Genomic DNA, 16,359 nt, shown 5'->3' on the forward strand with positions numbered 1-16,359 from the left:
CGTGATACAATGGGAACGCATTAGGAACTGTCTCTCCACGCATAAATGAACTTGCGTGTAAATAACACGGCTAATTTTACTATTATATAACCTCTTTGTTGGTTTATTTTCGTTTTCGTTCGATTTTCAAAATAATACAGGGAAATTGTAAAATTGTAAAGGTTGTATATGATAAATAATGTATGTTGCTATGTCTTTTAGTCTTTTAATCTATACTAATATTATAAAGCTGAAGAGTTTGTTTGTTTATTTGTTTTTTTGCTTGAACGCACTAATCTCAGGAACTACTGGTACGATTTTAAAAATTATTTCAGTGTTAGATAGCCCATTTATTGGAGGCTCTATAGGCTATATACTACGTACTACGGGCGAAGCCGCCCGGCTTAGACCGCTAGTCGAATATAAAGAAAAATCGTAAATATTTATTAAATACTTATATCCAAAAGCATACATAGATCAAACATTAATTATTCATTCACCAAAAAAAAAAATCAGATCTCGTATAGCATAAAGACTGATCTTCCGAAGAAAGACCTTTAAAACAGTTGTAAAATACATTGCGCGTATCTCCCAACATTTTTTTTTTTGTGTTTTTACATACAATCTGGTGAGAAGCTTATAACTTTAAATTTTGGATCAACATCTAATTTTACACTTAAAAAAATACATCGAAAGTATAATATTATAATCAAAATATCAATAATAAAGTTTTCCAAATGTCGAAATAAAAAAATCAACTTTATCCTATTTAGAATAGATTCTTTATTTCTTTCACTTCTTCGATAAACCTCAACTAAAAATTGAAGTAAATTTAATCTTTTTTTTTTCAGAAACATGCGTCGCGTCACAATCATTTTAGCATGTTTGACGTCATCAGTTATACCTGCACATGTGTACACGGGTTTTCAAAAACAATACACATCCATATTTAGCGAGGAACAAGTCATCTTCACGACAAACCATAACATAACCAAACTCTTAGTACCAGCAGATGGAATTTCATATATCCACCATTCAGATATACCTTCAATATTTTTTACGGTTCACGATAAAAATTTAGAAGGCGAACATTGCATTTACGTGCTGGAAGGATTTGCTGCTTACGAAATTCTAGAAGGCGGGAGAGATTCTACTTCAGACTATGGTCCAGATAAGGCTATTTATTTCGGAGCTAAAGATGGTGTGTACGTGTATGATGCAGCCAGCCTATCAGCTAAGAAGTTCGGCCCCTTCCGTGACGATATTATACAAATACAAAAAGCAAACGGTTCAGATCTTATCTTTTATTTAACAACACAACACAAAATATACAAACTCGAAAAACACGGAATGGTCAGAACTAAAATAACGTCAATAATATGCGCTTTGGAATTCGTTTTGGACACCTCGAATAATATTTACTTCATAGCTTGTGAAGACAAGTTGCCTAGAATTGTTACACCAAAGGGGAATTTAATATCGTTTTTCTCTAGTGTGACCAGTGATTTTAGCGACATCAAACTGCTAAGACCTGCGTTTATTATGGATAATTGTGTACCGTTTTTTGCTGATGGCGTTCTCTATATAATATACTCAAACGGAACGAGTGAGAAAAAGGATTTTCTAATCAAGGAGAGACCGTCAGCATTTAGCATTGATGCTATGTTATATGTAGTAGCAGCAATCAATGGGAAAATTTATGAATTCAATTTATTGGAGATGCTGCTAAAATCAATGTTTAAGGTACCATCGCGATGGCCCGTCAATTTGACTAACATTATCATGTCAGTTATAGATTCAAAAGAAAGCATATAGCAGGAGTATTTTGTTATTTATTATTTCTATTTTTTTTTTGTTAGCTATCTCGGGAGTGTTGTTTTTTTTTGTTATCTATTTCATGTGTTTAAAATAAAATAAATGTTCAGTTATTTCATTGTTTTATTTATATAATGATAACATTGGTTTATTATGATAGGATAGATATCATTTACTCATTCATTACTTTTTTGCTTTTGGCGTTTTTCAGATGCAAGTTTTACAATATTATTAGCTTTGGTGCCCAAATACTTTTTCAATTCCTCCAATTCACTGTGCTTTAGTAAATCAATCAAATTGAATTCATAAATTTTCTTATTAAGTGCGTAATAATGGACAATTGTCGCTTCGGGGCCGAAACCAGTTGGGAGAGTGTCCGGTTCAAATTCAATACTGTAAAATATGCTGCTTCCATTCTTTTCAACTAGATAGAGCTCGTTATCAACAACTACTGGAAGGCTGTCATTGGCAATAATCGGAGGCTTCACTAGCACAACGTTGGAATAGTTTTCGGGCAAACCTTCGACAGCTTTAACTCCTTCAGACGTTCGCACATAAATTTTCTTGTCAGAGGAATAGAAGTAAAGATTGTCTTCGTTATCTAACTTAATTTGCTGAGCGTTTACGATATCTTCAAGTTTTTCTTTATTATTGCCATTTTCAGTGATTTTGTATACAGAGTTGTCTTCAGTTAAGATATATAATACATCGCCATTGCTCGTTATAGCGATGCCTATGATATTATCAGTAATAGAGCCGTACTTTTGAGCAGATTGGTCTTCGTCATTATAAACATACAGACCGTCACTTGCAGCGAAGTATACTGTTTTTTTGTCATCGACAGCGGCGGTAGCATCTCTTCCGTTTTCTAGAATTTTCTTAGCTTTACCCTCTTTCAACACGTATAGGCCTTGGTACGTACGTTTACCGCTTGCATCGATATCAGCTTCAGTAAAGAACACGGTTAATTTACGTGTTTCCTCTGAATTGGTGGAATCATCTACTTTAAAGTTTAGAGCGTTTAAGTTCAAAGCGTTTAGGGGAACCACTATGTTGACTATGTCGTGCTGGCTTGTGTACTTGACGTATGTTTCTGAAAAGTACTCTTTCTTGATAGGCGTACGATTTTCACGGTCGTGGGCGGATGGGGCGGCAGAAGCCAGCCCGAGCAACAAAAGCGCGGTAAAAATTTTCAGCTTCATAGTGTTACCTGAGAAAGTGAATAACATAAATTTTTATATTGTCCTTAGCTAATTAATGAAAAGTGAAGATTTGTGGCATAAACACGCACAAAGCGTGTAATTATACTAGTAATTATTAACGTTCATAAATAAAACTAGGATTTATCAACATGCATATTGTATACATATATAATTGTATATGTTCCAAGACTTGCAGGCTGCAAGGTTAAAAGTCAATGATAAAGTGTTTGATAATATTTATTGGACAGGAGTCACTTCTTTATAACGGGACCTTGGTGTCAATACAGAAATAACTAAATAATACATATATTATTGATTATGTTATGTTCTTACAGCAGATTCAAGGACGACACTTAATTTAGAAATAGTAGACCGAAATAAAAGTGTAAGTAATCGAAACAAAACATAAAATTATAATGTTTGAATATTGAATTTATTTTGAGGGGCATTAAGGAACTACAACTTAAGCGGTGAAGGAAAACATCGTGAGGAAACCGGCATGTCCGAGAATCAAAAGTTCGACGACATGTGACATCTGCCAACCCGCACTTGGCCAGCGTGGTGGATTATGGCCTGAACCCTCATAGGAGGCCTGTGTCCCAGCAGTGGGAACATATATGGGATGATGATGAAAGAACTATAAAAGGGTTGAGAAAAAAGCAGCAATTTTTTCTATTCTTTCCTTTAACTGTTATAAAATACAGGCAAAAACGACTTTGGTAACCTTAATGGGATAGTGTAAATACTAGACCTCCTACCTCAATACATAATAAATAATATAATATAAATAAATAAATAATAAATTCATTATTTGAGAGTAACAAGGAACCAATATCAGTTTTTAAGACAATTATACAAAAAGAAATTCACAAATAATCACAAAAATAAAAATAAAAATAAAAATGAACATTTAAATAGTACCAATGCAAAGCACAATCATTTAAAAATGAAAAATAAGAAAAAACAAATTATGTCATTGTCCCACCAACACATTAATAAAATGTTTGAGTATTGTTGAGTCAAATTTTTTAACAAATAAAGAGAAATATAAAATTTTGCCTCGGCAAAACTTATGGCAAAAACATTCACTGTAAACTTCAAGTAACAAGTTAATGAAAAATAAAGGAAAGCACAAAATAGTGTAGTGGAGTCCCATGTCCCCTAGTAGGGTATGGGACAGATGATATACATCTGTTACACTGATCGATTTTCTTTATAGACAAGTTGATGATCAGCCTTCTGTGTCCTGCCAGACCGAGACTTTTTTGTGTTTCCACCGGGAATCGAACCCATGACCCTGTGTTAACTGTACCAAGGAGGTCGTCACGCAAAATGGGGTAAGGGTTTTTGAATATAAATTGAATTTTATTATAAATGAGTTTGTTGTGATATACTTACCGACTGTTTTTGATATGATAGATTTTGGCAAAATGTTTAGTTTTATAAATACAGATAATGCGGTTATCGTTTATGTTTATGTATTGAAAAATTTGGTATTAGTTAGATATTATAGTCAAAGAGCATACTTTTTTTTATGTCACCGTCGCCAATGGAGATTGAGAGAAGAGAGAAGAGAGATGGTGGGACGACTGATGGTAAACGCTACCACCGCTCATGAACATTTGGAGAGGCGTGAAGTCGATTCACCTTACGCCTCTACAAATGGATTGCCAACTTCAAATTGTAAGGGGATGAAGAATGAATTGACGGGAGGAATAAAGGGAACTGGGAAGGGTAGGGAAAAGGATATGGGCCTCCGGCTCCCCCAATCACCGAACGTAACACAGCAGTATGCACATAACAGGTGCTCGACCACCACATACTAAATATGAAATATGCAGTGAATACTGTTTTTAATGTCAATGGTGTGTGTAGTTTGTTCTTATTAAATTATGTTTAGCGACACGCGATTTCGTCTCCTTTAAACCCTCTGTTTGTTAAAAAAAACTCTATCATTTAAGGAAAGTATCACCGCATTTTTTGTAATATTATTTATGACAAACAGGCAGAAATACAAGCTGTAATTATAAAAAAAATGATTGCGTCAACATATGCATTGTTACATTATGTAATCTCCAATATATGACATATAAGTAACATATTTTGGTAACAAACTTGAAGTATTTACAAAAGATTTTTTTTTAATGATTTTTTGGAGCTAAAAATTCTTATTTTTGTGTTTTGTTTTTATTTTGATGTATCTAGTGACACTCTCACGACTAAGACAAATCTTTTAACATCACTCACATAAAATCCGTCTGAATGACTACTTACTTTATTAGAACTGGTAAACTCCGCCTTTTATTGAAGTAGGTTGAAAAATATCCGAATTGTGCGCCAACTCTTATACTATGTCAACACTAAAATTCTAGAATATTTTTTGTCGACAAATGAGATAGGCCTTATCTAAAAAAATAGCTCGAGATGGAAAAATTATTTATGTAATTGTTATTGATTTCATATGTAATAATTTGTTTTAAATATGATATTATTTAAAAACAAAATATCGACCATTAAAGGTTTTCTTCCTGTACCATAAAAAACAGACAAGATTTAATTATTATTGACACTCATAATACAAAGCTGTAACATATCCTAAATCGCGCAAACAAAATTTTTCAATCCTTAACTATATATATAATTTACTTCCCGAAAACATCGATGATCAATCGACCTTCCTGGCCCCCTCCATTCATGCGACAGCCCAAGCCGTGGTTCGATAGGGCATGGCATATGCATGGCATGTATGATGTTAAAATTTATCCGATTATAATTGGGTTATTTGAGTAAGGGCCAAATAAGTTACTGAATTCTAAAATTACATATAACTTGGTTTAATACGTGTTATAAAAAATCGAATTTAAATTTCTTATCACTCGTATTTTGTTATGTAATCAGTTTTACACAATAATGAGTTTAAAAATTTCTGGTCCCGAAATCTCTGGATCTACTGAACCGATTTTAAAAATCTATTTACCATTTAGTTATTGTCTTTTTTTTCTTTTATCTCGATTCTACTCGGGAGGAGTCGGGACCAGCTGCGCGCATTTCTACAATGACTTACAATGCAGTATATTTTTTTCAAATCGGTTAAGTGACTCGCGACGCTAGCGTTGCGAATAACCTCTGAAAAAAAGTCATGGTTACCCATCTAATTTTTGACCGCGCCAACCGTTGCTTAAACGTTGATTATTAATTTCTTGTCTTAACGGCAACAGATGTACATCAATTGTCTGACTATCACAGTTCATGAGGTATAGCCCGGGGATAGACGGACGGATAGACAGACAAACAGATGGACAGCGAAGTCAAAAAGAAATGGTGTCTTACAAAACTTACAAATTCACTAATTTTACTTATTAATATTAGTATTAGTGTTATATAATCTGTGGTATAGATATAATGCCTATTTAACCTATTTTGCTTACTGATACCTACTAAGAAGTAAAAATAAATCTTTTTTGTGATAAAAGGGTCACGGAAGTTCACGCCACCTAAAATAAACTAATCTATACTAGTATTATAAAGGTAATGTGGACTTTTTATGGTTGTACGTTCAAATATCAGGAACTGTTTTGAATTATTAATGAAACGACTTTGCCCAGTTCGCTGCGATACCTATATTAAGAACTAGGTAATAGGGACACGAAATATGCGACCTAACTGTTACAATCTCTGTATGCTGTATGCTTTTATGCTATTTATTTTAAACGAAAGTTAGTTTATTTTGCTTGCAAGTTTAATTTTGTAAAATCAGCCAATTGAAATTGCATGGGAAATCCTCTGTTTGACGGTCCAAGAAGCCTATGTCACACTCTAGCCTCCTAACTGAAATATATATATAAGAAACACATCACAAAATCACTCCGTTGCGACGTGAAGGATAAACAAACAGACATACTTTCGCATTTATAATAATACTAACTATTGCCAGCGGCTAGGATCACGCGGTCAAAGAAAATTTAACAGGTGCCACATTTTTGTTATAGCGCCATCTATTGGAATTTATAAGAATCGCTGTGATAATCAGCTGCGCATTATAGAAAAGCAATTTTATTTAAGCTATAATTTTGCAATTACATTGCTAAATTACTTGTAAATACCACCAACTCATATATCGCTTTAATTGTTAAATCGAATTTCCCCTCTTACCTCTTAATGCGTTATATAAAATAAAAAAACAATAATAATTATTTATTTCACAATGAGCATTTTTGATAAGCTTTATCTCGTTATTATATAAAAACATAATCTAGAATTTTAGTGCTAACATAGTCCAAGAGAATACGCACAAATATGTAAAAATGTAATATTAATTTAATGGTTAATGTATATAGTGTTTATTTATCCTAAAGGTTTTTCACCGATGTTCTCAAAAACGAAGGAAGACAATCGAAAAATATGCATATATTATAAGTAAAAACTATATTTGTTTGACTCGAAGATCGCAAACGACCTGTAAGCGAGAATATAGCTAACAGCGTGTTGTAGTTAGTGAAATGCTTTTTTACTATGATTACAACGCGCTGTGAGCTATTGTTTTTGCTCAATGACCGTTTTTGATCTTCGAACGTCACATAAACATAAATAAAAGTGAAATTTCTTTGTGCATATGTTTTGTGAAGTGCTAATAATGGTTATATTTCAATAAGATGTAAAGGGCTGTATTTTCTTCATCTGTTTCTATATTTTTCACATATGATACAAAAAAAAAAGGTTTCTATGGGTGATGAATTAAATGTGTTTTGAATTAGATATATGAATACACTAGCTGCGCCCCGCGGTTTCACCGGCGTAAGTCTGTATGTAGGAGTATCGGGACAAAAAGTTGCTTATGTGTTATTCGAGTTGTCCATCTATATACGTACCAAATTTCATTGCAATCGGTTCAGTAGTTTTTGCGTGAAATACTAACAAACATTCACATACACATACATCCTCACATACTTTCGCATTAATAATATTAGTAGGATAGAAATAAATTTCACTAACTAGATCTTTGACTATATCTAACTCCAAAGTATCTTCCAATATATAAACAACGATAACCACATTATCTGTTATTCATAAATGTAAAAGCTTTATGTGAACATTGAACATATCAAAAAGAGACAGTAAGTATATATCACGTCTTTTAAAAATTATTTAAAAAAATTTTCACTCCTGTATATTAATTTGATAGTATTGAAAACATAATGCCACATTTTGCTGTTTTTAATCATAGGATATGTGTTTGCATACGTACTATATTAATATAGTACTTTTATTTTAATAAATCTTCATTTATTTTATCTCAGTACATGCCAATTTATATTAAAAATTGTTTAAGCTAAAAGAATTGTATGGGGCAGATGACATAAACTTGTTTCACTGATCGTTTTTCTTTATAGACAAGAAGGTGATCAGTCTTCTGTGTCCAGACCCCTGGGTTCAACACTCACTATACCAAGGAGGCGGTTGAACTGTTCAAGCTGCTTTATGAATATTAAAATTTATATATTTCTCATTTTCAGGTAACAAGATGAAGCTGAAAATATTTACCGCGTTTTTGCTACTCGGTCTGGCGGGCGCCGTCCCCCCCGGCAGGAACCCTCGTGATGTTACGATTATCACGAAGAAATACTTCTCAGAATCGTTCGTCAAGTATACAGCCCAACATGACATAGTCAACCTATTGGTCCCGCTAAACGGTTTAAATTTTGACGATTTAAGTTCCGCCATAGAAGAGTCCATGAAAACGCACACTACCTCAGAAGATATACGTAAAGTAACCGTATTCTTTGCTGAAGCTGACATCGATGCAAGCGGAAAGCGAACGTACAAAGGCCTATACGCATTGAAAGATGGCAAAGCGCGGAGGATTCTTGAAAACGGAAGAGACGCCTCCGCTTCAGTTGATGATAATAAAGTAGTATTCCTAGCTGCAAGTGACGGTGTGTATGTTTTCGATGGTGAAGACCGATCTGTTCAAAAGTACGGATCCATTACTGACAGTATCATAGGTATCGCTAAAGAGAGTGAAGGTGAATTATTATATATCTTAACTGAAGACAACTCTGTATACAAAGTCACTGACAATGGAAACAAAAAGGAAAAACTTGAGGACGTCAACGACGCTCAGCAAATCAAACTAGACAATGACGGCAATCTGTTCTTCTACACGCCGGATAAGAAAGTTCACGTGCGGACATCTGAAGGTGTTAAAACGATCGACAGCTTGCCTGAAAACCCTTCGGACATCGTGCTTGTCAACTGTCCGGTTGTCCTTGAAGAAGGATTGACGATCCTGGTCGATCGCGACCTGTATATTGTTTACAAAAATGGAACCAGTATATTTTATGGGCTTGAATTCGCACCAGATTTTATGCCTACCGCTTTCGGTCCAGACGCGACACTTTTCCAATATTATGCGTACGATAAGAAAATTTACGAGTTCAATGTTATTGAGCTGCTTAGTGAGGAGGAATCGAAGAGGAAAAACAACGTGGGTGACAGCGCTGATGGTTTATTAAAATTTGTATCTGAGAAACAAAAGCAACGAAATAAGGTATAAGTTAGCTGAGATTTCAATAATGATATAGTTTAAATAAAATATTCATATGAGTGAATATTTATTTTATTTAAAAAAATCATTGCCCGTATGTCTATAGGCATTATCCTTCCCAGTCCTTTTTGTCTTACATTTAAAATTGGCAATAGGGTCTTTTGTAGAGGTCTTACGTCTCTGTAAATGGCATTGTGGTTATCGCCTGACGACTTACCAGCTCCATTGCCGACTATGGAATTAAAGAGCATAAAACTCCCAAAACTGAATATAAAAATTAGGCAAAAATAAGAAATTCGTTGTTCGTCGTGGCTAAAGACGGTCACGATAATTTTTAACTGATTTCTTCATGAATTAAAGAGAGGGCCATCGCGTTGGTACTTTTTTAATTATTTATTCCGATATCACGCCATCGTATATATTTGTATATAAATTAAATCTAAAATGTAGAATCATGGCATAAATATAGTTAAAAACACTCTTTAAAGATATAATCAACTAAATTCTCTCTTCAGAGTACACTTTCAATTTAATTTTTTTAATCCTGGCAATCCTTACGAGGACAATAAGAGTCTTCTTATTCTTTATTAAATGGCAACTACCGATTCCACTGGTGACAGATTCTGCTAGTGTCACGTTTTGTACAGATAGTCAGAGGTTTGTATTGTCGTTTTATTATGAGCTTGTGTTAATAAGATTTAACTCATGAAATTATTGTATTGTCCAATAATTGATTAGAATATAAAGTTTGAATTAATCTAAAGTTATATATGAATAAAAATGTTTGCATTTATCTTTACTTTAGATTTAACTTCATTGCTAATTAGTTGTAGTACTCTCTTTCTAACTAGAAAAATATCTTATATCGGTTATCAATTACCGATAGTATGGCCTAACATACACAAGAAAAAAAAATGATGATTGAAAGTCGTTTAAAATAAATAATCAGAAATCTTTATTTCTTAAGTAAAACTAGCATTTGCCTGCGGCTTCGCACGTGCTAAATTGGAAGTAGTTTGATAGATGTTATTATACATATAAACCTTCCTCTTGAATCACTCTATCTATAAAAAAACCGCATAAAAATCCGTTGCGTAGTATAAAGATTCAAGCATACATAGGGACAGAGAAAGCGATTTATTTAAACTATGTAGTGGCGATACCTGTGAAAGTTTATATGTATAAAAAAATTGCGTTTGAGTTTACAGGTTAATTTTTCCAGGCGACGTGGGCGAAGCACGGCTAAGCTGCTTATAACTTCAAAAAGTAGAGGCAGTCACAAGTTTAAATAAAAAAAAAACATAAAACACATGTTACATTTTAATACCAACAAATTATTTGTTTCATTATTATTTATTTAACCCCGCTATTTTCGAAATACAATAGTTTCTTCTATTCTAGTATTTTAATCAGAAATTTAAATAAAAAAAGCGACCATTTTCTCTCGGCGGCCATGTTGGATTTGATACTTCAACTTCACTTATTATGTCGTGGGTTTGTAGTTGATTATTGTATTTATTTCTTTCATTTTATGCTCATATTGATGGAGCTGTGAAATAATATTTAATCCGCCTGCCGCTATTTTGCGGCTGAACATGGCTAAGAGTGATTTTTATGATTTTTTACTTTCATAGCTCTGTCTTCGCTTGGATTAGGTTAAATAACTATGCCATTAAAAAGATCCTGTAAAAAATCTCAAGTTTTGCAGCTCAGCCTCTTACTACACCAAGTCGGTTAATGTATTTAGTTTCTACTTAAAGGATCTTCTGTCTTAAGATATTACATAAATTATTATCATGTCCATATTAAAAATATTTTACGTTTTAAACAAATAGATCGACTTGGCCATCGCATGAAAACACAATTAATATTACTATTATATTAGACTAGCCGCGCTCCGCGGTTTCACCCGCGTAAGCCCGTATCCCGTAGGAATATCGGGATAAAAAGTTGCCTATATGTTATTCCAGTTGTCCAGCTGTCTACGTACCAAATTTTACCGCAATCGGTTCAGTAGATTTTGCGTGAAAAAGCAACAAACACACACACACATCCTTACAAACTTTCGCATTTATAATATTAGTAGGATTCTTTATTATTTTCTTCTTTCGGGCATCACGCGATTGAAACACTCGTCTCCAAAACAAGTTATAAATGCATGTATGTAATAACTTAAGAGAAGGTCCTTTAAGTAGAGCCTGTAGTAGGCTCAAATTGGCTGAAATTTTGAATATACCGTGTCTTTTTTTTATGTCACAGTCGGCAATAGAGCTGGTGGGACGCCTGATGGTAAGCGCTACCACCGCCCATGAACATTTGGAGAGGTGTAAGGTCCATTGCAGACCTTACGCCTCTACAAATGGATTGCCGACTTAAAATTGGGAAGGGATTAAGAAAAGATTGGCGAAAGGAATAAAGGAAAGGACCACTCACTCCACCACTCACCGAACGAAACACAGCAGAATGCTATTTCACGCCGGTCTTCTGTGGGGGTGTGGTACTTCCCCGGTGCGAGCTGGCCCAATTCGTGCCGAAGCATGCTCGACTACCACATACAAAATGTGTTTATACAATGCCTGATTAGTTACTGAAAATTCAGTCTTCTTGTTTTATCTACAACAAAATTATAGGAGGTTTGAAAATAGTCTGAAATGTTTCGAGAAAAGGATGGTATATATCGACTATATCTGACTATCGACTTGGTGGACAGATAAACTCGGGCGGAACCTTGTGTACCCAGCCGTAAACATGTAAAGAGATATAATTTTTAACTGTATATGTTTATAGGGAACCATTGGTAGATCATATCTACCCGGGTAAAGGAAGTGTTCAGAGTTGACTAAATATTTTATGTCTACTAGCTGCGTCCCACGGTTTCACCCGCGTAAATTGGTTTCTTCTAATATTCCTGTGGGAATATTGGAATGAGAAGTAGATTAAATTACTCTTTATTACATCAGCTATCAGTCACACAGTACACAGTCTCGTCAAAATCAAATTAGTTGTTTCATTAGCCGGAGCAAACAGATAGACTGACGGCTAAAATATGGGTTCAACACCCCCCCCCCCCCCCCCCTCCTCCCCCCATTAAAAATTAAAATGTTCAATATCGATAAACGATTTTCGTAGTAACCTGAGCGAGCTTTTTTCTGGCTTACAAGAACTGTTTTATACAGGTTATTGGTGTTTTTAAAAATTTTAAGATTTCAGTACTGCTTATAAAATATGAAATAATAAAGCTTTAATTCGGCTAAATATTAACTCCTTACCGCGTTTATCTGTCTACCTATATCCTACTAATATTATAATTGCGAAAGTTTGTAAGGATGTGTTTGTTGCTCTTTCACGTAAAAACTACTGAACTAATTGCAATGACATTTGGTACGTAGATAGCTGGACAACTGGAATAACATATAGGCAACTTTTTATCCCGATATTCCTATGGGATACGGAGATACACGGAAGAAACCGCGGGGCGCAGCTAGTATAACATAAAAATGAATTCCTAAAAATTTTGCTAAGCGTAAAGCTTGAAAACGGCTCGACCAATTTGGCTAACAATTATTTTAATTAAGGCTCAAGGAAGGTTCTGTCTGAAGGTTCACAAGTAAAGCCGAGGCTATCAATAGTTTTAAATACAAATCAATAATATCTAAATATTACGACCTATGCTACTTTTTTAGATAAGGTCTATCTTGTTTTGTCTTTAATTAAATATTCTAGAATTTAGTACTGATGTAGTGTAAGAGTTGACGCATAATTCGCTATTTTTGATATTATATATTTTGTTAGTAACGATAAGGACAGCTTTTTGCTATATAAATTACTAGCTGCGCACCGCGGTTTCACCGGCGTAAGTCCACATCCCGTAGGAATATCGGTATAAGTAATTGTTGTTGTCGTTGAATATCGGAATATTTATTATTGATAGTTATTCCAGTTGTCCAGCTGTCTACGTACCAAATTTCATTGCAATCGGTTCAGTATTTTTTTCGTGATAGAGCATCAAGCACACACACATCCTTACAAACTTTAGCATTTATAATATTCGTAGGATCTATTATTATCTATATATCATTTCTACTAGGTTTTCTAATCTGCTGAGATACAGGTCTGAGGATTCAGGTCATAATCCACCACGCTGGCCAAGTGCGGATTGGCAGATGTCACATGTCGTCGAACTTTTGATTCTTTAAAATGCCAGTGTTCTATGTTCTATCTATATTCTTCATTATTTGCTGTTTCAAGCAGATGATAATTGAAGAATAATTTTAAATTAATTTGTGTGTCGATTAAAATTGCTCATTTATGCTATTATTGCTAAATTCATTTTGTAATGAACCACCATTTTTTAAGTTTATCTTTCTATTTGATTTTCTGGATAACATTAGAAATAGACGATCCGGTTTTTATTGGACTTATGTGGATGATAGAGCCATTTGTGACAAAAAAAGGCACCTTTTTTATGTGTAATATTAAAGTGTTTAAATGTTTATATACATCTAATATATAAAATTCTCGTGTCACAGATTTCGTTGCCATACTCCTCCGAAACAGCTTGACCGATTTTGATGAAATTTTTTTGCTTATCCGGTATCTATGAGAATCGGCCAACATCTATTTTTCATACCCCTAAATGATAAGTGTAAGGCAGAACAGCGTTTGCCGGGTGCAGCTAGTAAATTTATAAAAGAAAGTCGTGTTAGTTATACTCTTCATAACTAAAGAACGGTCCAACCGATTTGGCTGAAAATTTGTACAGAAGTAGCTTAGAACCGGGGAATATAAAAAAAAAAATTCTATCCCGGAAATCCCACTGGAGCGGGAACATACGAGGATAACTACGATTAGCGACGAGCTAGTAATATCTAAATAATGTTCAATGCCGCAGCTCTCTGACTATAATATATATCTAATTTTAAAGTATCGTCAAATATATAAACATAGTGATAACCACATTATCTACCATTTATAAAACTAAGCATTTTGCAAAAAAAGTACACATTTCCTAGAGAGGCAGTAAGTATTTCACATCTTTTTAATACTCCTATTTATTTAATTCACCTGTATATACTAGCTGTAACCCGCGGCGTCACTCGCATGGTACCCGAGAAAAAAGCCTATGTGCTAATCCAGACTATAATCTATCTCTGTACCAAATTTCATTCCGATACCATAACCTGTTTTCGTGTGAAAGAGTAACAAACATCGTTAAATCCTTTCATCCATCTATATTCACAAACTTTCGCGTTTATAATATTAGTAGGGTATAACCGACTCCCTCAGACCCAATTTAAACAGACAGATTTAATTCTTTGTTCAGACAATACAATAATTTCATGAGTTTATCTTAGTATTTTCTTGTGTTTGATTTTACGCGATTATACACAAGAAAGTAAAGATTTTTAACAGATTTTAAACTTTTAGCTGCGCCCCGCGGTTTCACCGGATCAGTCCGTATCCCGTAGGAACGTCGGGATAAAAAGTTGTCTATATGTTATTCCAGTTGTCCAGCTGTCTACGTACCAAATTTCATTTCAATCGGTTCAGTAGTTTTTGAGCCTATTCATTACAACCAAACAAACAAAGTTTTCCTCTTTATAATATTAGTGTAGATATCATAGCCGTAACAAAAAAGATGACTATTTAAATATTACTTTTCATGACATACAGCGTGACGGATAGACAGTTACACAGACAGACATACAGACGGCCAGCGAAAACTTAGTAGTATAACGGATAATAAACTGGTCTTTTGAGAAGAAATTAAATAATAAAAGTACACATAATACAGTCAGTATGGATAGAATCCTACTAATATTATAGGTGCGAAAGTTTGTAAGGATTTGTGTGTGTGTTTGTTGCTCTTTCACGTCAAAACTACTGAACCGATTGCAATGAAATTTTTGAATTTGGTAGGTAGATAGCTGAATAACTGGAATAATATATAGGCAACTTTATATCCCGATATTCCTACGGGATGCGGACTTACGCGGAGCGCAGCTAGTATTTTTATATTTTTGCAAATAAAAATAAAGAATTTTTCCCTAAAGTAATCCTAAATTATATAAGAACCGCGGCAAAGTTTTAATATTATAAAAGACGACAATATTAATTGAATAATACCTATTATCATCACCATTTGTTGGGGACGTACTAGGTCTTAGACCATAACTATTGCATATTAGTTAGTAGATAAAAAGTGAAGTCCCGTGTCCTCTACTGGGGTATGGGGCAGATGATATACATCTGTTTCACTGATCGATTTTCTTTATGGACAAGTAGGTGATCAGCCTTCCACGTCCTGCCAGACCGAGACATTTTTTTTTACTGTCCCCACCGGGAATCGAACCCAGGACCCCTCGGTTCTACGCTCACGCGTTTACCACTGTACCAAGGAGGCGTCATTAATTAGTAGATACCACACATAAAAGTTTATATGAATCAGTAAATACTTTAGTCAACGTAAACTTTGTAGTCTATATATTAATTTTTATATTATAGTAAAAAAGTTTAAGCAACTGGAGTCTAGGACATACCTATTTTAGAGCCTTTTAAGTAAATTGTACTAAATTTATATTATTCTCCATTTCAGGGAAAGATGAAAGTAAAAATATTTACCGCGTTGTTACTTCTCGGGCTGGCTTACGCCGCCCCTTCCAATGATAAACGAGTGATCGTCACGAAGGAGAAGTTTCCAGAAAAATTTGTCAAGTACACCGGCCAGCGCGACATCGTCAAGATAGTGGTACCACTAAACGTATTAAATTTCGACGACTTAGACTCTAAACTACAAGAAGCCACTAAAATTCATCCTAA

General features: G+C 34.2%; 2 protein-coding genes across 2 annotated transcripts; both read left to right on the top strand.

Annotated features, from left to right (window-relative positions):
* Nucleotides 1-834: 834 nt before the first annotated feature.
* On the top strand, nucleotides 835-1,794 carry LOC119835938. Its single transcript, XM_038361073.1, has one exon. It carries the CDS (start codon nucleotides 835-837, stop codon nucleotides 1,792-1,794), a length of 960 nt encoding a protein of 319 aa, XP_038217001.1.
* Nucleotides 1,795-8,515: 6,721 nt separating this feature from the next.
* On the top strand, nucleotides 8,516-9,561 carry LOC119836057. The gene has a single exon (XM_038361270.1). The coding sequence runs from the start codon at nucleotides 8,518-8,520 to the stop codon at nucleotides 9,547-9,549; it is 1,032 nt and encodes a 343-aa protein (XP_038217198.1). The 5' UTR covers nucleotides 8,516-8,517; the 3' UTR covers nucleotides 9,550-9,561.
* The last annotated feature ends 6,798 nt before the right edge of the window (nucleotides 9,562-16,359 follow it).

This window comes from Zerene cesonia, chromosome 22 (genome assembly GCF_012273895.1).
Source record: "Zerene cesonia ecotype Mississippi chromosome 22, Zerene_cesonia_1.1, whole genome shotgun sequence".
NCBI lineage: Eukaryota > Metazoa > Arthropoda > Insecta > Lepidoptera > Pieridae > Zerene > Zerene cesonia.